Source organism: Myotis brandtii, unplaced genomic scaffold (assembly GCF_000412655.1).
Source record: "Myotis brandtii unplaced genomic scaffold, ASM41265v1 scaffold1040, whole genome shotgun sequence".
NCBI lineage: Eukaryota > Metazoa > Chordata > Mammalia > Chiroptera > Vespertilionidae > Myotis > Myotis brandtii.
This window is the reverse complement of record NW_005353498.1, coordinates 468,105-492,647: the sequence shown is the minus strand read 5'-3', so window position 1 is coordinate 492,647 and position 24,543 is coordinate 468,105. Positions and strand designations below refer to the sequence as shown.

The 24,543-nt window shown below is 48.5% G+C and overlaps 1 protein-coding gene across 3 annotated transcripts in view; it reads left to right on the top strand.

Moving 5' to 3' along the window:
• Positions 1 to 7: 7 nt before the first annotated feature.
• Positions 8 to 24,543, top strand: part of MED26 (mediator complex subunit 26) — a 46,785-nt gene continuing 22,249 nt past the window's right edge. Inside the window, exons 1-2 of one of the 3 annotated variants that reach the window (XM_014538256.1) lie at positions 11 to 94; positions 935 to 1,208. Coding sequence is in view for 2 of the 3 variants with exons in the window: in XM_005856688.2 (XP_005856750.1) it covers positions 23 to 94 (72 nt within the window). In the remaining variant the exon portion in view is untranslated. Of the gene's footprint in view, positions 95 to 934; positions 1,209 to 24,543 lie in introns of all 3 variants that reach the window. The other 2 variants (XM_005856688.2, XM_014538238.1) reach the window with 2 other exon arrangements.

Sequence of the window (24,543 nt, the reverse complement as noted above, 5' to 3'; positions counted from 1 at the left end):
CACCTCCCCTCTGGCCCAGGCAATGGCAGCGGCTCCGTCCTCTCCGCAGCAGATCAGGGACCGGCTGCTGCAGGCCATCGACCCCCAAAGCAACGTATGTACCCCCCGCGCGGGCCGGGACCGAGGCCTCGTGGGCCCGGGACCCTCCCCTTCCCCAGTATCCCTCATCCTCCGGGCTTCCGGGACCCGTCTGAGGCCCACCTGTCCCCGAGGGCCGCTGCCATCCCAGCCTTTCGCCCCCCCAGGCCCAGACCCGGGGCGCTCGGTACGTGAGGCCGAGGCTTCCGTGCGGCCTGGGTGAAGGGAGCAGACCGGATCTGAGGCCAGAGCTTTGCCTCCCTTCCTGCTCCAGCTCTACGGCCCTTGCTGCTCCTGACGGGGCTTACCCGCCTTGCCCTTCCCCCGAGACCCGAGACCCCCGGGAAACCCTCCCGGCGTGGGGGAGGGGAGGGAGAAAGGCTGTGGAGCAACTGGTGTCCTAGGTATAATTCGGGGAGCCCTTGCCACCTGTGTCTCGGTCTTCTGGGTGATCAGGGAAGTCCTTCCCTCTTCTCCTGCTGGAAGCACATTGACTTCGGAGGGGACCCCCTCCCCCCCGCTCGTTTTGCCCCTCGCTGGGTGCCCAGGGCGCCTGGAGAGGCCCCTGGGTTCTGGGAGTGGCCATGCCTTTGCCGGGTCCCTCTTGGGGTCGCAGCCAACGGAAGATGATCTTGGGGAAGGTGGGATTCTTCATGTTGCCTTTCTGGGCCTAACTGCCCATTGCGTCTCTGACCAAGCCAGAGTCCCACTTTTTGGTAGAGAATTAGAGCTGATTCTTTGCTATCTCTTTCTCCCAAGAGCCCTGTTTAGGTTGTCTCTTTCCCCTACCTAGGGGTCCCAGCCTGGTGGCTTGTGACCTAGAAGGTCAGGGTTAACCCCAAGGTGTCTTTCTCAGATGCCCCTACAATGAGGCTACTGTTTGCAGAGGGATCTCCCCTGCTCCCTCCGTGTGTGAAGGGAAAGACTCATCATGTTCTCACATATTCTCCAATGGGTTGCTGGCGATAGGGGGTCATTTTCCCCTGTGGCAGGAGCAGGTTGGTCAATGGGAAGATGGTATCCTGGTATGAAGTGAGTCCCTGCATTTGCTGGGAGACCAGGAAGTGGCCGTTGAGATCACTTCTTAACATGCTGGGGATGGAAGAAAAAATCATCTTGGGCTTGGCCAGGTAACTTTCACTGTTGGGGCTTTTGGTTTTCCTTTATGTGAGCTTGGCTAATTGCTCTTAGTATGCTTTAGCCTGTTTTAGTTTTTGTGTGTGTGTTTTAAATCATGCTGGATTGTGCAGTTTTGGTAGAAACTGAGGAGTTATTATTCTCTAATCTGGTTTCTGTGTCATAAGTACCCCTGGTCTTCAGGCCCCATTAAGACTGACTTGGTGGGAATTGCCTTTAACAAATGTATACATTTTTGTTAGGGTTTTGGGGGTGGAGTAGGCACAAGCTATGTAAAACCTTTCAGAATTTTTGCAATAACTGGTGCTACTATAATTCTCAAGACTGAAATATTAGAGGATAAAGCAAGTGACATAAAAAATGTAAGTCTTGATGACTTTTGCATCTTTTGCAATTTCTTGAATTCCACGTGCTTGTTTGACTTTGGGAGAATCTGAGAGTGGCTGAGATGTTAGCATTGACCCTTAATGCCACCTAGGAGAGCTTTGGGATCAGAAGGTGCTTTCACAAGTGTTCATGATGTTGTAGATTAGGTGGGGCAGCAACCTCAGGGGTTGCATTGTGTGTAGGCTCTAATCTAGAGGGTTCCTAGGAGTAGGGGAGGAAAAGGGACTAGCCAGAATCTGGAGGAGGGAACAAATCTCAGCTTCATATATCCTGGTGCGTGCAGGAACATTACATTCATATGAGCTAATGGCTGTGTTACATGGCATAGAATTCACATTTCATGTGGCTTGTTTTGGATGACTCTAGTGATAGGTGTGCATAGAGTCCTACTAAGTAAGTGTGATGGATGGAATTGGGAAATTGTCTCTTTGAATATGAGTGATGAGGAAAGTCCCTCCTTTAAATGCTGCCATTGTTAGTGTTTGTGAACATTGTTAATAACCATTTGACTAGAGCATGACTTAGAGCAAACCGAGTATAGAAACTCAGAACCATGGTGGAATAGGTTGCTGGTGGAGAAGGTGCAACAGTATGGCCAGGCTGTAGTTTTCTTTTGACCTGGGTCCAGGTGAGAGTGAGGTGGCTCCAACAAGGCATTGCTGCCATGCAGCTGCTCTTCTCTGCCTTACCCAATTATGAACTCCACTTCTGGATAGTTAGTTGACACATATTTAAGATGTTCATGGGGAAAAAAATGGGGACAGAGTTGAAGAGCCAACACTAAAATTAAACGTCTTTTGAGAGAAGCAACACAGAATTGTGTCATGTAATGCTTACCTTTATGGGCAGTTATGGTTAACAGACAGCTTTTGCTTGAAAAATCAATGTAGGGCAGTGACCTAATATCCGCAAGTATCTGAAAAATTAGGGAAGCAACAAAGTAACATTTACTGACCTCCTCCTTGACAAAGGAGTTCTTAAGAGGAAAGTTGTTTCTTTGCTCTAAATTCTAGCCTCTGGAGTATTTGAATTTCTGTAGCATCAACTCAGTACTGAAGTAATTCTTCTACACTCCTTTTCAGATACACTAACAGTTTTTCGGAACAGTCCAGCCTTACTCTTCTCCTGGTGTGTCAGCCCAGAGAATTGATGATCTCTCTGAGTGCAGTGTGCACATTTATTACAGCTTAATCTTGCTTCATTAGAGATGAAGTTGAGGGCAGTGTCTTTTCCTGCCCAGAAATCAGAGTTAGTCCACCCCAGCAGTCTCTTTAGCAGGTGATTAGGTTCCCACTTTTGTTTCACAAAAGTTCAAACTTTGTCTTCCTGACCAGAATGAAAGTTTTGTGAGCATGGTTTGTTTCTTTTCTTCTCTCTCTAGAGCAGAAGCATTAGGATGTACCTTCTAAGTGCTGGTTAAACTGACTAACCCCTAGGATCCTTCTTGGACTTATGACTGAGGAGCTGCATTTGAGCCATCTTTTACAGAAAAGCCCTTGTGACTGCTATAGGCCCAGGGGATCAGTATGGTATATTCTAATGCAGAACTCTGTAGAGCTGTAAGGAACATGGATGTTTATCTGGCATCTGAGTAAAGGTCTGACTGAGATGGTGAGCAATACTGAAGCCCCATGGCAAGTTGAATAACAGCACAAGGCAGGCCTTGCTCAAGGCAGGTGACTATCCCTATATTCAGAGCAGGGAGAGGCTAGAGGAGGCACTGAGGGGAAGAGGGACTTGAACTGGCCCTGGACGCTAGTGTAAATGCCTGCCAGCAGTCAGGCTCTTCAGCAGGAAACTTCAGGCATAACTTTCTTATTCACAGTTCTGCAGACATTAGTTTCCAACAGGAGGTGACCAAGGGGTCTCTGCAGAGAGACACACTCAAGAAGGATAATTTTCCCACCTAGGAATTTGAAGGTTAAGATGCTGCTTAGTTTTCCTGGGCTGCAAAGTGGAACTGGGGACCGGAGTATGTGCCCAGAAAGCTCCTTCCCAATCCAGGGTTCAGGTTATGGAAAGGGCAGCCAAGGCTAACATGATTTGTCTTAAAAGTGTGTTTTTTAAAAAAATATATTTTATTGATTTTTTACAGAGAGGAGGGAGAGGGATAGAGAGTCAGAAACATCAATGAGAGAGAGAGACATCAATCAGCTGCCTCCTGCACATTCCCTACTGGGGATGTGCCTGCAACCAAGGTACATGCCCTTGACTGGAATCGAACCTGGGACCTTTCAGTCCGCAGGCCGACGCTCTGTCCACTGAGCCAAACCAGTCAGGGCTGTCTTAAAAGTTTTTTAATGCAGTGTGCATTGTGTGAACTTTCTAAAATAACAAAGTTTTACACAGATATGCACACTTCATAGGACTTTGTACAGCATTTATATATATATATTTTATTGATTTTTTACAGAGAGGAAGGGAGAGGGATAAAGAGTTCGAAACATCAATGAGAGAGAAACATCGATCAGCTGCCTCCTGCACACCCCCTACTGGGGATGTGCCCGCAACCAAGGTACATGCCCTTGACTGGAATCGAACCTGGGACCCTTCAGTCCTCAGGCCAACACTCTATCCACTGAGCCAAACCGGTCAGGGCTATACAGCATTTTAATAGCATCTTCTACTTCCCCTCACCAACCCTGTAAGGAAGGTGAGTTGAGCCACCTCTCTCTCATTTCTGCACAGTGACGGTATACGCTGCTTAGTGAGTGTCTCCTGTGTCCAGGAGAGGACAAGATGCTTTTGTTACTTACTGACTTCATGTGAGGTGACAGCCCCAATACCCAAAGTTACTAAGTGATGTACCTCCAACTCTAAATATTACCACACTGCTTTCAAAGATGGAGAGATGGCTCTGAAGAGGCCCAAGAGGGCAGTGTCCTCGAGCTGATAAGACAAGATGTGGGAGCCTCTTCTCTCTCACATAAGTTTGTATGTGACTCCAGTAGTTGGGTTAGATTTACCTGTGCCAGATCTAACAGGTTGACAATATTAGGCAGCCTGCCCCAGAAACATCTTAAGGTTACTTTTAGGGACAGAGTCCTGGGCCAGACCACACTGTGGCCCAAGAGGGCAGTGTCCTCGAGCTGATAAGACAAGATGTGGGAGCCTCTTCTCTCTCACATAAGTTTGTATGTGACTCCAGTAGTTGGGTTAGATTTACCTGTGCCAGATCTAACAGGTTGACAATATTAGGCAGCCTGCCCCAGAAACATCTTAAGGTTACTTTTAGGGACAGAGTCCTGGGCCAGACCACACTGGTGTGGCAGCTGCCGGCTGACGTGGAACTTTTCATGAGTCTTGTTTTCTGCTTCCAGGTTACAGCAGTTTTGATATTAACTTAAAATGCCATTGATTTCTGCAGAAAAGAGGACTCTTGTAAAATGGAAGACTGCTTGTTCTGATTCTCTCCAATATATTAGAGCATATGAAATCTAAGTATGTCACTGCCTGATCACGCTGTTTCCCAAATTCAGTGACATTCCTGTCTTTGCTCTTTATACTGTAGCCAGGATCTATGGGGAGAACAGTGTGGTGTGTTATGACTGTGGGAAATAGACAGGTAACAAGTGTCCGTTATGAAGCAGGTGTGTGTCCTTGTTGTGACACTCCTTCAGAAGAAGGTGGACTTTACCTTGCATCTTCATGGAGGTCTCTGGGTGGTCCTCAGAGGTGGCTTTAATTGGACTATGTTGTCCTTTTTTTAAAAAAACAAAAACTATGTTTTTATTGATTTTTAGAGAGAGAGGAATAAAGAGATAGAAACATCGATTGGCTGCTTCCTGCATGCCCCCTTCTGGGTATCAAGCCCAAAACCTGGGCATGTGTCCTGAGGGAGTATGTTGCAAAGGCCTGGATAACTGTCCAGGATCAGCCTGTGGGAAGTGGTTTTTGTCCTGATACAGTTTTTAAAAGGCACCATGGTCAACTGGGCTCCTGGGCTCAGGACACAGATGTGTGGCAGGACACACACCTCGGGGTTAGGTGTAGGAGGGTAGCTGAGCTCGCCTATGGCTTGATTTTTGTGTCTTTGTGGGCATCTTCTTAGATGGAATTCTAGTTTAACCAGAACCAGGCCCCAGGCTGATCTCTATGTGATTGCAGTCCAGTAGGTGGGTCTCCTGCCCAGCCCCTCACTGCAAATTGTCTTCTGGAAGCTGGGGAAGCTGCCTCTGTTGTGCTTTTTCTTTTTAATCCTGGTGGTGGGCTGTCCCCCAGGGGCCCACTAGCTAGTTGTCAGAATGGGTGACTGAGATTGTGGCTCAGCAGGTGGCAGTGTAGGCAGTGTATTTTCACTTCAGCCCCAGAATGCCCATGCTCAGAGCCCCCTTCTATAACAGCTTCTTTTCACTCTTGAGGTACAGGTGTGGAATGGAGCAAGAATTGACATAGGGATTCCATGAACTGGGGAGCATTTCCTGCATAAGGAAGGCCTACCAGTATTGTGCATGCTGTTTAAAAGTACTCTTTGAATGAATCCCAGGTCTTTGAGGGCAATATACTTAACATCTCAATCACCAACTGGTATACTGTTTATGGAGACATATGGTAAAACTGGAAATGGTAGCTCAGCCATTGAATAAACGTTTCTAGCAAGAGCTTATGTGCTGGGTACAAAGGGTGCAGACCTGGACATTCCTGGCCCTTACGTTCCAGGACCTGGAGCCTCCATTGTAGGGAGAAGGGCAGGCATAGTGTGTGCACATGGACTATTTGGGGTGGGAGTGGGAATCTGGGGTTGAAGTGGCCTTAAAAGGCTTATAGTTCTGTCTTGTTCAAAGATTGTTCAGAATTCTTAAGAGCGTGAGAAATGGCTTTCTAGAGTACTTCATCATTTTGAGTTTTCAGAATGAAAAGTTTTACAGTCAGGTGAAGGAAGTCCGTTTTTGGTTCATCTCTGATCCTGGGGGATCAGAGAGTTTGGGGGAATAGCTGGAAAGTCTCGAGTAGTTTTCTCCCTCAGCAGTGGGATGGGAAGGGGGCAGGTGTCAGGTTCTGTGAAGAGCCTGGGAGCTGATTTCAAGTATTTGAAGTGCTGTTGTACCCCGGTGTTAGGTTTACTCTGGGTGGCAGGAGTTCCCGGGAGGGAGGCCCTACAGTACTTTGGGGAGCTCTTGATTATTGCCAGAGCTGGCTGGAGACAATTTGGGACTACCATACCAGGTTGGGGTACAGGCACACCCAGGCCCTCTGTCTGGACCCAGAGACTACTGATAATATGAGTTCCTAGAGGTTCTGTGACTGCATGTGGAGCCTGCAATAAAGGAGAAGGATCATGTCAGGTGAGGTGCCACTGTCAGACAGATGGAGTTCAAAGCCTTGGAATGCCCCTAGGACTGCAACGAAGTTTCCTGTCTTCATTGGAGGCTATGAAGTGAACAACTGCTGTTTACTGAGCACATACTATGGGCCAGGGACTGTGTGGAGTGAATCGCATCCTGGTTGCTTCTCTGGATTTCATTTTAGGGAAGATCTGTCCAATATTGAAGAGGAGGCTGTTGGAATTTGGGCCTAAATCCAGTGCTGGTTAGCGTTAGCTCAGAAGCCAATGGGCTTAACGACAGCAGTCTTCCTGCTCAGTTCCTATAACCTTTTCCCCCTTAGAATTTCTAGCCTAGCTGCTCCTAATCTTTTTTCTGTCAGGATCCATTTTTATGATCAGAAACATTCAGGAACTCCCACATAATGACAGGTGTACTTTGAGTAGCTGTTTTTTGAGAAAATTCAAGGACAGAGCTAATCTAGTCATGCTTTGAAATGAAGTTATGTCTTGTCATCCAAACAGTATCTACTTAAATCTGCAAGCTGACCTTTCTTGTCTGTGTATGACACCTAGGGCTGGAACCTTTATACCGTTTGTTGCCACCCCCACCTCACTCCCTCCTCTCCCTTTTCCAGAAACCTTTCCTGCTTTAATCCAAGACAGTTTCCCCAGGTACCGCACATGACTTAAAACCTACATTCCTGCTGATAATAGGTCTTGTTATTCATGTTCTCCTTGGATTACAAGCTCCCTGGTAGTGGACCATGAGTTCCTCCCCATGTATCTAGGACCTCATAGCAACTGGGTGCTCGGATGCTTGTTGATTATCCTGTGCAAAGGACTGATCTTGGGAACTGGCGGTCAACGCTGGGTAGGTATTGAGTGCTGTACTTTTCAGCACTCCTTGTGTGTTAAAGACTCATTTAATCTGTACAGCAACTGAGGAGGCAGGTACTGTGCCATTGTGGAAACTGATGATCTGCGGGCATACTGCTAGAAGTGATCACACTGGATTGAAACCCACTTCCAAGTCCTCACCCACCTGCTGAGATCTCCCATGTCACTGTGACAGCACAGTGGGTATAAGATGTTCTACTCTTGGCGGCTCCTGCGGGATGTCCCTGCCTGCTCGCCGCCAGCGCTGGGGCCAGCTCACGAGGCTTCTTCGGGACCAAGTCCTGACGTTATTACAAGACTACCCTTTCCCAGAGGTCGTTCACGTCGAATTGTGGATGGTACCGACGCTGTTTGGCCCGAGGGCCCAAAGGCTGGCCGCGTACGAGAGTTGCTTCCGCGTTTTAATCCTGATGAATACGGTCTCCAGAGGAGCTTTTTAAAGAACTGATGCTGTAGAATGAGGGAGGGACCGCTTACAATTCCAGCTGAGCTGGCGGTTGCTGACATCACCTTAAAGTCGTCAGTTATAATAAAGAGGAAACAGGTACAATCCCAGATAAATTCTGTTGAAAGACGAAAGGTTTGTTGTTTTACCTTTTCTTTCTTAATGTTTTTTTTAAAAATCATGACATGTATTAGCAGTTTTTAAATTTTGTTCCAAACATTAAATGGACTGTAAACTGACACCTGCTGATAGGTTTGTACTGTGCCTAATTTACTTTGTAAACCTATTGGTCTACGAGTGATTCAATTTTTGCCTCAGAGTTTGGGGAATTCTTAGTATTTGGGGGCTGTGTTACATTCTGTTTTTAGAATTAATTTTCCAAACCACTATGCTGAATATTAACGTGAAGCTGTCTGTTAATACTTTGACAATGAAGGTGTTGTATAAATAATATTCTTTGGGGGGGGGGGGATATTGGATTTTGTATTTCTGAACAAAGCGTTTGACAAATCAGATGATCAGCTTTATCCAAGAAAGAAGGCGAATTCTCTGCCTCCTACAGCAGGAAAGGTGGATGTACAGAGTCCACCAGGAGCCCTGAGTTCATGAGCAACCGTCTGCCGGGACCAGACGGGCCGTTCTGGCTTAGTCAGGAGGGAGCCCCGTGCAGTGGAGGCCCCTGTTGCAGTTGGCTGGGAGGAGATGAGGATAATTGCATAGACTACCCTGCATTTCCAGCCCCGAGCTGTGTGATGCATTTTAATCTCCCAGATCTCCCAGATGCTAACACGGATAAGTGCACCAGGTGGGCAAGTGTGGTCCAGTGGAACAGTCCAGTGGAACCTGTTAAAGGCATACCCTAATTCTTCCAGGGTTGGCCATATTTTCTTCTCACTGGAAGCTTTTATGTTGCGTTTTCCTTTTTTGGCGCATGCAGATGTGGCTGTTGAGATATTTAAAAGGGCTTTGCTGCCTCCTTTTTTGTTTACTTCTTTGGACTCGGGGTATTACAGGTTTATTCATTTAGCAGGAGTAACTTGAACACCTCCACCGAGCTGGGCTGGACCTCTGTTGTACTGATGGGTTGTGACTCAATAAAAAAGAGGAAACAAACTATTCTGCTGTGTGTCTTGCACCCCTTGGCCTTTCCCTCTGTTGGCTAAGAAAAGATACATTTTCTCTTGTTTGCATTTTTCACAATCACCAGTTTAACACTTTCATCTCATGTGGAATTCTAAACTGTGCGGATTTGTGCTGTTGAGGGAGATGACGTCATGGCCAGGCAGGCTTTGGCCTGACTCCCACAAGGGGACATAGCCCTTTGGCCGTTATGCCCCATGACCTGGCCCTGAACTGGCTGTCTGTGGACCAGACACCTCAGTATCAGGCTGGAGGTGCAGGTGGGAAGGAACTCTGATGAAATCTTATAAAACTGTGTTGACCATTCCAGAAATATTTACTGAGAGCACCACCTGTGTGCTTGGTCCCATGCTAAGAGAGCAGAAAATTTATTTCATTTCTTTCCTTTCTCTTAAAATGGCAAAATAAGGAAAGCCAAGCGTTGCTCCCTCTGAGTGCCGGGAATCTGTGGCATGGTGAGCGGTGGCAGGCTGTAATTCTGCACCTGCACGGCTCCAGGAATCTTTCTTCCTCTTGTTTCCAAGGAATGTGTTTAACCCTTTAGCTGCATTTGACTCCTGAGCTGTGCAGTGAGGAAGCTGGAACAGAGGCAGCCATCTGGGCCCGGCAGAAGTGCCTTCCCATTGCCTTAAAAGTCTTCCTCCTGCCACTCAAGAGGGTCCCCGCTAGCTCACAGGGAGTTGGCCTTGATCCTGAGGGAGGTGGGGAGTGAGGGAGAAAACCCACTCTGGCGGGTGACAAAGTAGAGCCCTCCTTTTCTTTGCCCAACCACCGAGTGCCTCCTCCCTGCCCTACTTTAAAAAAATGAAGACTGGCAGCTCCTGCGGGATGTCCCTGCCTGCTCGCCGCCAGCGCTGGGGCCGGCTCACGAGGCTTCTTCGGGACCAAGTCCTGACGTTATTACAAGACTACCCTTTCCCAGAGGTCGTTCACGTCGAATTGTGGATGGTACCGACGCTGTTTGGCCCGAGGGCCCAAAGGCTGGCCGCGTACGAGAGTTGCTTCGGCGTTTTAATCCTGATGAATACGGTTTCCAGATGCAGAGTCCTGCTCTTCGTTATGCGCCGGTGGTGCGCTGTGACGTCCCTGATTGTGAGCATGGCTGTCCAGCTTCGGACCCGCGGAAATCGAGCCAGAACTAGGGCCAGAGGGCTGCAAAGTTCTGCGCGAACCTCAGAACATGCAGACATCCAGGGAAAGAGGCTGCTAGGCAGAGGACGTGGCAAACGCAGAAGCCCTCAGGTGGGAGCTGAGCTGGCAAGATCCAGAACAGCAAGGAGGCTGGTGTGGCTGCATAGGATTAGCAAGAAACAAAATCGAAGAGGAAAGGTGGGCCAGAGCGCCCAGGGCCTTGTATGCTGTGGTCAAGACTTTGGCTTTTAAGATGGAAAAGCATTGGAGGGTTTGGGGTTGTTTTTCTTTTCTTTTCTTTTTTAAATATATTTTTATTGATTTCAGAGAAGAAGGGAGAGGGAGAAAGAGATAGAAACATCAATGATGAGAGAGAATCATAGCTCAGCTGCCTCCTGCCTGACCCCTACTAGGGATGGAGCCTGCAACCCAGGCATGTACCCTGACTGGGAATTGAATCATGACCTCCTGGTTTATAGGTTGACACTCAACCACTGAGCCACACCAGCCAGGCACTCTGTAAGCTGGGCACTCTGTAGACCTTTTTATTCAGGCCAGAAGGAAATGCTTTGTGTTTCTCTTAAACTTTCTGAGGAAAGGGTATGAGGTGATTCTTCCTTTTTGTTTCTCGGCTGGCGTTTTTACCCCTGACAGAGAAAAGGTGGCTCGTGATCTTAGATCCCTGGTTCAGTGTTCCCAGGAGATACTGTTCAAATGCCACGTTGGGATCTTTGGCTTTTTTTGGTCATGTGACAAACCAGACCCTTCCTGGACACTCCTCTCCTCTGGGTTTCATTCGTTAGGGTTAGGAAGTAGGTGATGCTTTTTCCAGGACACACCTCTGATGGGTCAGCCTCATAGCTGCTGTGGAGACCCCAGTCACTCATCTGCTGTGTGCACAGAGTGATGTTGTAGGTGGCTGGCCTAGAGTCTGTGGTGGAGGGTATTTTGGTGCAGATGTCAGCAGTCAGCTGATTTACTGATAAAGGACTGCTGTGTGTGTGATTGTGGCTCACTGAGGGCCCAGTAGGTGGCTCCTCTGCCCTCCTGGTATCTTCAGCTCCATCCCCTACCCACACCTCTGGTCATACTTGGCTTCTTGGGTAGTACCCTGACCCACCAAGCTGATCGAAACTCCACTTGCATGCACTGGGGACTGGGGACTTCTTGTCTGCTCGATGGCTTATTTTGATATCCCCTCCCCCATGCCAACTTAGCTCTCCTGTCCCCTTTTGCCATCAGGTCCCTGTCCTAGTCCAGGTTGGGCTGTGGGGTAGTGGCCACATTCTCTTTCCCACAGGTGATCTCTAAGTAGCTAGCTAACTGCCCTCTTCTTCTTAAGGCCAGCCCTTCTAGAAGCCACTTCCCAACTTTACTTACCCCCTCAGTTCATCTTGCATCTGTGCTGGGCATGCAGTTGGCAAGCTCGCTCTTTCATGCTGTCTATGGGGGTGAGTGACACTAGTGTGTAGGTATCTTCTATATAAATACACACACACACACACACACACACACACACACATATACACATATACAAGCCTAATATGCAGTGTCCCCTTGGGAGTTTGACCGGGAGACTGGGAGTTCCATCGCTCACTGTGACATGTGCTGACCACCAAGGGGAGACGTGGAACAAAGGAAGGCCCCAGCCAGCCCTGATCCCCAGCCAGGCCTAGGGACCCTACCCGTGCACGAAATTTGTGCACCGGCCTTTAGTGTAATATAGGAACATTAGACCCTTTTCGCTAATTATTTCACATTGTTTGCCTCCAGTGTTCAGTTAGAATAGTTGCTAGTAGAGCACCTGTCCTCCACTTCCTTTACTAATTCTGTTTGCAGGTCTCCCACAGAGGGAGGGTAGCCCTGTGCTCATGACAAGAGCTTGAAAGCAAAGGGGCTGATTGGCTCGAGTCATTCAAAGGCCAACTTTCTGTTCTACTTTTTGTGTAGCTTTCACACAGAGTGGTGTCTTCCCTCTAGCCCAGGGATCCTCAAACTATGGCCCGCGGGCCACATGCAAATACAAATATTGTATTTGTTCCCGTTTTGTTTTTTTACTTCAAAATAAGATATGTGCAGTGTGCATAGGAATTTGTTCATAGTTTTTTTTTTAAACTATAGTCCGGCCCTCCAACGGTCTGAGGGACAGTGAACTGGCCCCCTGTTTAAAAAGTTTGAGGACCCCTGCTCTAGCCTTTGCAACTTCAGGATTCACCCTTGTGGAACATTATTTAAGGCAGTGGTTCTCAACCTTCCTAATGCCGCGACCCTTTAATACAGTTCCTCATGTTGTGGTGACCCCCAACCATAAAATTTTTTTCGTTGCTACTTCATAACTGTAATTTTGCTACTGTTATGAATCGTAATGTAAATATCTGATATGCTATATGTGTTTTCCGATGGTTGCGACCCACAGGTTGAGAACCGCTGATTTAAGGGAAGAAAGAGCAGGGGTCTTTCCCAGAAACCCCAGTAGACATGTCCTGGTGTCTTCAGGCTTTGCTGGAATTAGCAGGCTATGTTGGTTGGTTTGTCCAGAATAGAGGGGATGCCTCAGGAGACATCAGGGGCCTGTTGTTGGTGAAGGGGGTAGTAGAGTGGGATGCAAGCTGGCAATGTCCCCTGGGTGCATGCTAGTTTAATCACATCTTTGATGTGATAGTACCATCAGATAGTTGGTAAAGTGCTGGGGGCTGGGAGACTTGGGTCCAGCTGGCAAAATGGAAGTAGCTGAAATGTAAGGTCTGGATGGGCTGGTTTGAATGTTGTGAGGTTGCAGCACTGAGTTCTGAGTAACCCATTCCTTCTGGTCAAACCCGCAGACTCGCTGTAACCGGTTTGGCTCAGTGTATAGAGCGTCGGCCTGCAGATTGAAAGGTCCCGGGTTTGATTCCGGTCAAGGGCATGTACCTTGGTTGCGGGCACATCCCCAATAGGGGGTGTGCAGGAGGCATCTGATCGATATTTCTCTCTCATCGATGTTTCTAACTCTGTATCCCTCTCCCTGCCTCTCTGTAAAAAATCAATAAAATATATTTTTTTAAAAACCCAAAAAACCCGCAGACTCTACCTTGCCTGTAGTTGCACTTGGGCACCTTGTGTTTGTGCAGGTGCCGGTTGCAGCTTCTGGAGACTCTACCTTGCCTGTAGTTGCACTTGGGCACCTTGCTGTTACCTTGTGTTTGTGCAGGTGCCGGTTGCAGCTTCTGACTCCATCATGGACTGAGGAGCACTCAGGAGTCCAGGAGCTCCTGCTACAGTGCTGCTTGTTGTCCTGTCCCTAGCAGCTCTCCTGGTACTGCAGTAACTGCCTGGACCCAGTCTGGGCGGAAGAGGTGGTACAGTCCAGGAGGCCCAGACCACCCAGGCCTCCTATAGTTAAGAAAAGGTGGTGCCCATGACCCAAGCAAGAGCCATGCTCTGCAGACTTCTGTCCTCTGGGCTCAGAGGCATGGCAGGCCCTGGCTGTGTTCTGGTCTGGTATGATTGTCCTGTCTATTTCCTCTTGTCTCTCCCCTCCCCCTGGTTAACCTGGTAACCAGAAACTGGTGCCTGCATATCTTGGCCTAGCTTCTTCCTCTTAGGTAACTGAGAGGAGTAAGGGCAGGTGATTTTCATGACCTTCCTTTTTCCCACCCGGCTCTCAGCAAGCACCTGACGGTGGGGTTGTCTGCTCCCCCTTTGCTGGATGCTGGCAGCCTGGCAGTGACAGAAGTGGACCACAAGTTAAGTTTTAGGCACTGTGTCCATAGACATAATTTTTATATGTTGTTAGATTTTGCTTGGCTTTGATAATTACTGTGGAGAAATTCTGTTTACAAGTGGAGATGATAAAACTTAGAGCCATTTTTAGTAAACATTTAGTAATTTATAAGCATTGGCATTTCTAAAGAATCCACGTCCTTCCCTCTTTTCATTTATATGTGATGTTGAAATACAATCGTGCAGATGGATTCTAGTTTCATTCAGACGTTATTTTAAGTACTTTGAAATAATGAAGAACTCTAATTTATTGTGTGGTGTGCCAGTAAATGTTTCTAGGAAAAAAATACATTTACATATGTACATAAGTTTATAAATTCTGATATGAAGGATGGGTAGCACAGTTTACAAACAAGGAAATAACGACACTATTGTCAATTCCATGCAGCCAATTGTTTCTCTCAGACTGCTTTCCTTGATTATTGCTGAACTTTTGTATCTATAGTCATCTTAGGAGTATAGTTCTTACTTGAAGATTAATTGATATTTTTGTTTATGTTAATGAGTTAAGTGATATCTGCAGAATCAGATAATAGTTTTCAAATACTGGAAGAATATGTCCTCAATTGTGCTATTCCTAATGTAACGGCTATGGGCATGATACACTATTAAGTTTAATCTGCATTATTAACATTTTCTCCATCACTTTCTTAAATCTAAACCCCAGGGTTGCAAACTATTTCTGCAGAGGGTTAGGTAGTAAATATTTTTGGCCATACAGTGTCTGTCACAATTCTGCACAGAAGCAAACATAGACAATATTAAAATGAATGGACATGGCTGTGTTCCAATAAAAACTTTGCTTATGTGGTTAATTTGATATTATGTGAATTTCACCTCAATAAAAAAAATATATATATAAAATGGGGGAGGGGACTTTTTCTGCAAAAATAAGCATTGGGATGTCCAGCTGGTGTGGTTTAGTGGTTGAGTGTGGACCTATGAACCAGGAGGTCACAGTTCGATTACTGGTCAGGGCAGGTGCCTCGGTTTTGGGCTCGATCCCCAGTGAGGGGTGTGCAGGAGGCAGCCGATCAATGATTCTCTTTCATCATTGATGTTTCTATCTCTTTCCCTCTCCCTTCCTCTCTCTGAAATCAATAAAAATATTTTTTTTAAAAACTGGTAATTTTTTTTTAAACACCAAGTGTTTTAAAAACAGCAATAAAAAGCAGGCATTGGGATGTATAGAGTTTGCCAATCTGACAATAAATCAAGACCTGATTTGAGTGTTTGTCAATTTCTACAGTTTAAATACTTCTACCAGGCTTATTTCAAGCCAGTAACATGATGCTAGGAAAAGATTTCTGAATAACCTTGGGCTCTCATAGGCTGCTATGAGCTGGCTCCAGCACACTCCTGGGTGGAGTCCCTATCCTAGGCCAGGTTGGACCCTGGTGCAGGGTACAGCAGCCCCAGGAGAGCAAAAGTATTGGTGTATGTGCAGATGGAGATCTGGGCTGTAGGCCACAGGTTCCTTGTCCAAGATGGCATCAGTGCCTTTGCAGCTGACTGCTGAAAGGTTCTCTTAGTTTGAGTGTTTGGGGGGCCATGCCCAGAGCCCCTTGAAGGTACTTGATGAGTCAAGCAGGGCGCTGTGCTCCAGATCCTTTGCTGCCCATTCTTTCTGGGGCTCTGGGGCTGAGGTGACCACCTCTCCTCAGCCAGTGGTTGGGAGGAATCCTTTCTCTCACGTGCCACACTGTTTATTTTCTTCAAAGCTTTCGGGACAGTCACCTGTTCTGTTTGCTTGTTTCCCTGACTTCCTCCTCAGCACATATGCAATATATTTGTATTTTCCCATTAAATAAATAGTTGCTAAATGAACACTTATGTCTATTCTCTTCTGGCTGCAATGGTTGCAGTGTGCAGTCGGGATGGCTTTAGGCTCCCATGTCGAAGTTTTTCCTGACATGTCCTCCGTGTGTGTGTGTGTGTGTGTGTGTGTGTGTGTGTGTGTCCATCTTCTGACTACATTCTCCTTCCAAATCAAAGAAGTCATTGTTGCTAACCTCACCACTGGGCCATAAAAATTGCTCTAGATCTCAGCATGGCTAATGCCATATTTGTTTCTGCCCCCTTCTTCCAAAAAAGAAGGAATGAAACCCACACCCAGTGCACCTTGAGGCTGCTTTTGTACTGACTATGTGGGCCTTATTTACAGGCCAGACAGTCTTCAGAGAGTCTCAGTGGCCTCTCCTCTGCCGACCATGGTATCCAGAATTGCCACTTTACTGAGAATCACACTGCTAGTTAATGAGATAGAAGGACTGGCTACGCGTGCAGTCCTGAGTGTTTCATTCCTAATTAGATGAAGACAGTTGTATTTCTGGGGACCCAGACCAAAAGCCATCACCTTATGGGAGCAGGGAAATAGCAGCCCTGGAGAGGCCAGCATTGCAGCCTCCTGACACACCAGATGGGTAAAGCCAGGTGATCTGATAAGGACCAGGTGGAGCCCCAGTTTTGCTCTGAGCTGCCTGGTAGGCTAGTGACCTGACACCTATCCCTTTGCAGGAGGTGGAAGTGTGTGAGTTCAGTGAGGAAAGGAGGAGGAAAGCTGGCCTGACTGAATGACAGATTTGTTGAGAATCCGATAGGATAAGGAGACAGATATGAAAAGGCACTTGGTTATTAAGAGCTCCATGCAGCCTTCAGATCTTCCTTTCCTAGGGGCTGCCATTTACAGGATGGGCTCTTGGCACCTTCCATTTCAGTGCTGTGGTGTCAGGTGCTTATGCCCTCTCTCTGGGCATCTTCCACCTGCCCCATCCTCCCCTCTGCCTTCTTCATGTCTGTTTCTCCTGCCCACCATTCATCTGAACCTCTCACCTCCTCCAACCGTCCCAACAAGCACCAGCCTGGAGACCCTACTCCTGGCCTCAGAAACATAGAGGTGCCACCTCCTGGCAATGTGCCCTTGTGCCAGTTCCTTCTGCTGTTGCTCTCCATATGTGTGGGATATATGAGGACAGCAGCTGCCATGGGTTGCAGATGGGTGTGGCAAAGGCCAGTGACATTTTTTGTGTCTCCCACCTTGGAGGTGTTCTATCCATGTTACATCTGTCTATGTTACATCCATTTCTCTTTTTAATTTACCTGGGCATCCTGGCCTTCATTCTGAGAACCCCAAGGCCTTATTGAAATCCTGCCCACATTGCTGTCTCAAACTCTGTGTGAGCTGTGTCACCTTAGGCAGAATCTAATTTCTGAGTCTTTGCTTCTGAATTTGTAAAATGCCTTACCCCAGCGCAGCTCTAGGACTCTATGGGACAGTGTCCTTACAGTGGTGGCACAGTGTGTGGCCTGCAGTACACATGGGAGGCAGTAGTTTGGGAGTGTCAGGAGGTGTAGCTGTGATTCTTTTCCTGTCCTCCTAGCCAGAGCAGCTATATGTCTTATCATACAGACCAGGACCCTAAGAGTCAACAAAACATTGTTAAAAATTACACTGAAAACAACAGGTAGAAATGTGTGATCTGGCAAACCAGGCCTAGGGTCACCTTCCACACTCCAGTGTCCCTCTGTGCAGTCCCCTTAGATTCTTAGTCCTCTTTGCAGAACTGACTCCAGCAGCTCACAACCTCCATCTCCCCCAAACCCTTAGCCCACCCCAGCCCGCGCATTCAGATGTGGCCCACACTCTGGGGCTTTCCTTTGCCCTGTTCTCTGCCTAAAATGTTGCATTTTCTTTCTTTTTATTCTCACTGATTTATCAGTACACAAGTAATAAAACACCCTCCTTCTTTAAAACTTTAAATGTTTAACCTACAGCTAAGTCCCCTTTGACCTCTGTCACTGATGCAGTTTCTTCTGTCTCTGGACAGAACTACTGTCGTAGGTCTGGAGTATGTCTCCTGTGCATGTAGAGATAGATACACCCCAGAATCCTGTGTGTGGTTTTTAAATAAATTCTGGCACACATGTCTTTTTTTTAAGACTGATTTTTTAAAAATCTTCACCCAAGGACATTTTAGAGACAGGAAGGGAGAGGGAGAGAGAAACATTGATCTGTTGCTTCCTGTATGATAGGGGATCGAACCTGCAACCTGGGCTTGTGCCCTGGCCTGGAATTGAACCCACGACCTTTTGGTGTATGGGACGATGCTCCAACCAATGAGCCTCACTAGCCAGGGTCAGCAGCCAGTTCATTTCCCTCAGTGTTTCTCTATCCTTGTTACATGAGTCTAACTCAGTCCATTAACTGCAGCATAATATTCCATGATAGGAGCTGTTTTATTATCGTTGAGCCAGCTTCCAGAATTTTGCTAATACAATTATGCTTTTTGAATAGTGTGCTAAGTCTCTGCTTGAGTAGGTCTGTCAGTTAAAGTGTGGAGTGGTGGTTTCCACAGCAGCAATATGGAGGGGCACTTCAGTGGGTGCCTTCTGCTCTTCCACAGCTCTGCTGAGAGCTGGTGCTCTAAGGCTGAGGGACAGGGAGAGGCAGTGTCACCCTCTGACCGAGGGGTTCTGCCAGTACTCCCTGGACCCTCACCTGGCCAGAAACCTTCCTTGAAACCTCAGCACACCTCCCCCCACCCCACCGCCAACTCCCACTCCCTTTCTCAAAAACTGAGGTTAGGTGTGTGAGGGAAAATGCAGGTGGAGCTGGCTGTGGCGTCAAGAGGCCTGCTGTGCTGAGCATAGGGGCAGAGCCTTGGGACACCAGAGGATGTCTCTCCCAGATATCCAGAGGCAGCCAGTGTTAGGGCCCTGCTACTTACAGTGGGGAAACTACTACCAATAAAGTCCATTGCCCTGAATCTTCTGTAACTCCCATCAGATGTTGCCTTAGCATTCAGAATCACATCTGCTTTAGCAGGGGCCCTGAGAGGCTATGAGTGCAATGATTCTCTTTGACAGATTAGGACCCCCATCTGGCCAGCACTTAACTATGTGCTGGGCAGATTCACACAGTCCCATAGGGGAGCAATTGCTGTCCTTATCTTAAAGACATGGAAGGGACCCAGGGTGATAACTTGCCCATGACCTTACAGCAGGAGGTTCTGGATTCCAAGTCCAGCCCCCTCACTCCTTCAGCTGCCCTGTCCATTTGCACATGTGCCCATCAGCCACAGTGCTGGGTGGGCATGGACATGGTAACAGGATGACAGAGTATAGTGGCTCTATGTAGAAAAGCAACAGAGGAATGCTGGTGGATGAGGTAGGTGGAGCAACAAAAGGGGGGCACGTGAGGGCTGCTTGAGGGAGGGAAGTCCAAGCAGAAGGACCTCCTAGGAGGTTAGGAGTGCAGAGGCTTTTTCCACTAGGGCCCCAGAGCTATTTTGAATTGAGCTTGGAAAGGTTATTGGGAGAGCCGAGGGTGGGCTGGGCAGGGAGGTGTGACATTCAAGAAGCTGAGTATGCCAATCTTGAGACCCGTGCAGTCATGGTTAAGGGGAGGGAACAGTTGCGGATAGCTGGTGTGCTGGGTGCGAGGGAGACTGGGTGTCTCTGCCCACTTCTGAGCGCTCAGGGTCACTCTGAGAAGCAGCAAGGTGTCTCTTCCAGTCACATTTCATTATCTGAGTCAGACTGTCTTCCAATTGGCACATTTGTCTTTCTTAGTGGTCGGTGATATACTGGTGCATCTCAGTGGGTGAAACATGGGAAGTCCATGCTCAGAACCTGGTGAAGTGAACAAGCTAGGAAGCACACATCAGTAAGACAGCGCCACAGCGGCTCCCTGGCATCCAGTTACAGACTCTCCCCTCCTGCCCTGTTTCCTTTCCTCACGCAGGCCTTACCTCTCCCGGCTTCAGGGACCATCCTACCCTCCTTCCTGTTCATGGCCTCTCCAGCTCCAAGTGATGGCCTCCACATCCTGAGCCCCTGGGTTCTCCCTGCCTCATTGTTGCCCCTTCACCTCACACCCACCCCCAACCTGCCCCTCTCCCTCTTGCTCCCTGGAATTGGGCAGCATCTGCAGATCTGTCTGCTTGCCTCAGCTATGAGTTCTCCACCAGGCAGCTGGAACCAGCTATTTAAAACTGCAATCTGACCGTGTCACTCCCTGCTCTGAGCATGGCCCAAGATCCATTACATGGCCTGTCCGTGGCCCCCTCCCACTCTCATCTGGTATTCTCTGCACTTGCTGTGCTGCTCTATGCCCCTGACCCTTGGTTCCTGTTGTGCCCTCAGTCTGGCGTATCCACACCTTCCTTGTCTGGTTTGCAGCCTCTGATTTCTTCAGGCCTCCTCAGAGGCCCCAGAACATTGAATATCCCAGCCCACACTGTTTGAAGTTCCCTAATCATGGTCTGCCCGCGCAGCCAAGCCGGGAGTGCCTTCAAGGCTACAGCTGTGCCTTATCTGTAGTTCTGTGTGATGCAGTAAAGCATGCAGTGAAAAGCCATTGCTTAGGAGCAAGGCTGCCTGGCCCGAAACCCAGCTGTGTGACCTCTGGCAGATTAGGTGACTTCTCTGTGCCTTATCTTCCTCCCTGTAAAAGGGGGCTGATAGAGCATGGAGTGTCAGGGTGATTATTTGTAGAACTACATGTAAGAATTTCTTAACAACAGAAAAGAATTTTTAACAAATAAAGCCATGCCTGTTTGGCCTTACTGAAGCTATAAAAAAACCAACTCTTCCTAGTGCATCTTTTAGCCAAACTCCTACAGCAGGCAGGGCCTTTAGGCTTATCACTGGGAGGAAAGTTGGTGCAGAGTGGGGTGGTATCTGCTGTGCCTTCACTCAGCCTAGTGGGAATCCAGGGTTATGCCAGGAGAGGGCAGAAGCAGAGCCCATACCCCTGTGATAAGTGCTGGTTAGTCTGTCTCCAGTCCTTGGAGCACCCGTAAGCTGGATGACACCGTCCTCCTGGTGCCTAGATGAGGCTTTTGGCTCAGTGAAGGGAAGTGACTCTCCTGCCCACTGCAGGGTGCTATTGCCTAGCCCTAGTTCCAGCCTGAGGCTGGCAGGGGCAGGGAAGCAATGCCAGCAACAAAGGGGGTCGGGGGGGACTTTGGGTGCAGATGCTTCTGCCAAGGGAGTCAGATGAGCTTGGGACACTCCTTGGGGATGATGGGAATCATAGCCCAACTTGGCCCTCCACTATAATTCCCCAAGGCAGCCCAGATCCCACAAGGCAAGCTGATCTCCCGAACCCTTGTTGCTGGCACAGGGGGCCTCTGCCCACCTCTCCCTCCTTGCCTTACAACCCTTTTACCTCTCCTTGTCCCATGTCTGTGCGTGCTTGCAGTTCTGAACCCCCATTCTTCCCTCATGCGCCCCATTCTAGGATACTTGCTTGTCTCCACCACCAAGATGGGTATCTGTGAGCAAGGGCTTGAGGACTATCCCCCACGCCTGACCCTGCACAGAAAAAATAGTATTTAAAGCATGGCTTTGCTCTTTCCTCCAGCTGCAGCCTGCACAATAGCTTCCTGCAGGCCTGGAGAAACCTTGTATCTATTTACAATCTTTTTGTGTGAGATGAACATGGCATCTGTTTGGAGGGGCAGAGAGACTCAAGCTCATCTGTGAAATGAAGAGGCTGCCAGTATATCACATGAAGACCCTGTGCTGGGGGCTCAGCGTTGCCTGCTATGCAAAAGGACTTTTTCTGGCTTGAAGGGGATCCCATTTTATTTTGATAGCTATGCATTTATTTTAATGGCACTAGAAAAAATATAATCTGCCTCTCAAAGCCCAGTCATTACTGCTTATGACAAGAGTAAAGTGTGAAAATGTAAAGGGCTAATTTTCAGGTGGCATTTGGAGCCCTGGCCTGACTAGTGACCTCTCTCCAAGGCTTATTCCCACCTCAGGATCCAGGGGAGCGTCTGAGGATGTGAGTCCCTCATGGGGGCGTAGAGGGAAATCAGGAAGTTTGTGTGGAACCCAGGATTTGGTATCAGTTGTTTTCCCAGTCAATGTATTTTTTTAAAATATATTTTTATTGATTTCAGAGAGGAAGGGAGAAGGAGAGAGAGAAAGAAACACCAGTGATGGGAGAGAATCATTGATTGGCTGCCTCCTGCATGCCCCTACTGGGGATCAAGCCCACAACTCGGGCATATGCCATTAACCAAAATCGAACCCGGGACCCTTCACCACAGGCCAACACTCTATCCACTGAGCCAAACCAGCTAGGGCTATGTGCTGGTTTTTTTTATTACTTTATTTTACTTACTGTAGCTGTTAGATTTATATTCAGTAACATTATTTTGGCTTTCAGCTACTGGTAAACTTAAAATATTTGATTCGTTTTTCATCTTAGCATATTTTCTCTCATCCAGACCTAAAACTTGTTAAAGATGATGGGCATGGCTCAGCAGCCCTGCTGCATCACTGTCAGAAGTGAGGTTGTGTTTGTTAGTGTTGCAGATCCCCTGAGGGCTGTGGATCTGTGGGGTGGCAGGGCAGCAGGGTGCCAAGTGAGGTGTCCAGCTCAGGAGACTGGGATTGTTGGCCAGTGCCATGCAACTTGCACAGTTCAGCAGCTATTGGAGAATGTGCAGGGGATAATTGTTGATGTGACTTGTTGATGGTAACAAGGTTTGTGGGTTTTATTTGCTGTGTTTTGGAGAGAGAGAAATGGGATTCTGGACCCTTGGACAGGGCATGCTTCCGGCAGATGCTGCTGGGTTAATTAGCTGGAGCAGGCTGGGCCATCACCATGTCCTTAGAACCCACGTGGGTCCTGGGCTAAAGGAATAGTCCATGATAGTTCATGTTTGGGCAGGGCCGGGGCTGGGACTGGGATGGGACTGGGCCCTGGGAGCTCCAAGGAGGCAGCCTGAAAACAGCCTTAGAAAGTGGCAGTGCTGTGATATTGAGAGGATGCAGGATGGATAATGACTAAGAGGCACCAAACAGCCCACACAATTTGGAGCACCTCTGTGTGCCAGTGGTGACCTGGAACAGGAGAGGGCAAACTTGGGAATGGTGTTGAGTGTGCTTTCCCTAAGGTTTTCCAGTGTCAGTTTTTGAAAATGAGCTTGTGCCAATGCTTGCCTTGCCCAAGTGTGATTGTCTCAGTTGATGGTTTGAATTTCTAATCTTAAGTACTGTGGATATTGAATAACAGTGGGAAGCTGGCTTCTTACCACAAGAGGTGCTGCCAAAATAGACTTTGAAAGTGGAAATGTTGGAGAGTTTGTTATTCGGAGATGTAGTATATAGTGTGGCAGCATCAGAACCCTTAGATTTGGAGTCAGACAGGTGTGCATTTAGATCCTGCATCCCCTGGTCTGGCCATGGACAAGTTCTTCTACTTCCCTGAGTCTCTGTGAGCAATTTGGCCTCAGTGCCAGTCCTGGAGGGTTACTGCACTGAGTCCTTTCTTCCTTTCCTCACATTTGGAGATACCCTGGCATACCTGTGCTGAGTCAGGGGACAGATAACAAGGGCAGGAAAGAGCCCTCCACCTGTGTGCACTTTTGCAGACAAGTGGGCCCACCTCTCAGGGACCCTTTGCTTTCTTTCTCCCCTTGGTAACAGAGTCATTGCCCTATGCAAGCCAGGAGTTAAAAACAGTTGAGGCAAAATATATATATACTAGAGGCCCGGTGCAAAAAAATTTGTGCACTCGGTGGGGTCCCTCAGCCCGGCCTATGCCCTCTTGCAGTCTGGGACTCCTCGGAGGATGTCCACCTGCTGGCTTAGGCCCGCTCCCTGGGGGATCGGGCCCAAGCTGGCAGTCAGACATCCCTCTGGCAGCCCGGCAGCCCTCGGGGGATGTCCACTTGCCATCAGGGAGCAGACCTAAGCTGCAATCGGACATCCTTAGTGCTGCTGAGGAGGCAGGAGAGGCTCCCGCCACCACCGCTGTGCTGGCAGCCATCAGCCTGGCTTGTGGCTGAGCAGAGCTCCCCCTGTGGGAATGCACTGACCACCAGGGGGCAGCTCCTGCATTGAGCATCTGCCCCCTGGTGGTCAGTGTGTGTCATAGTGACCAGTCATTCCCAGTTGTTCTGCTGTTAGGGTCAATTTGCATATTACCCTTTTATTATATACACACACATCCTCCTACATAATAAAGCTGTAACATGCAAATTAACCCTCACACCATCACAAGATGGCTGCTCCCACAGCAGAGGCGGGGTTCCCATAACACAAGATGGCTGTGCCCACAGCTGAGGCGGGGTTGCTGTAACGAGCGAGCGGCAGGGGACCTGAGGCCGTGCCCCCTGCCCCAGCACCTGGCCAGGAAACCTCAGGCTGCCCCCTCCCCCCCCACGGGGCTTGACAGGGGACCTCAAAGTGCACCCCCCGCCCCAGCCCAGGCCAGGGGATCTCAGGCAGCACCCCCCGCTCAGCGGGGCTTCATGGGGGACCTCAGGCCACGACCCTG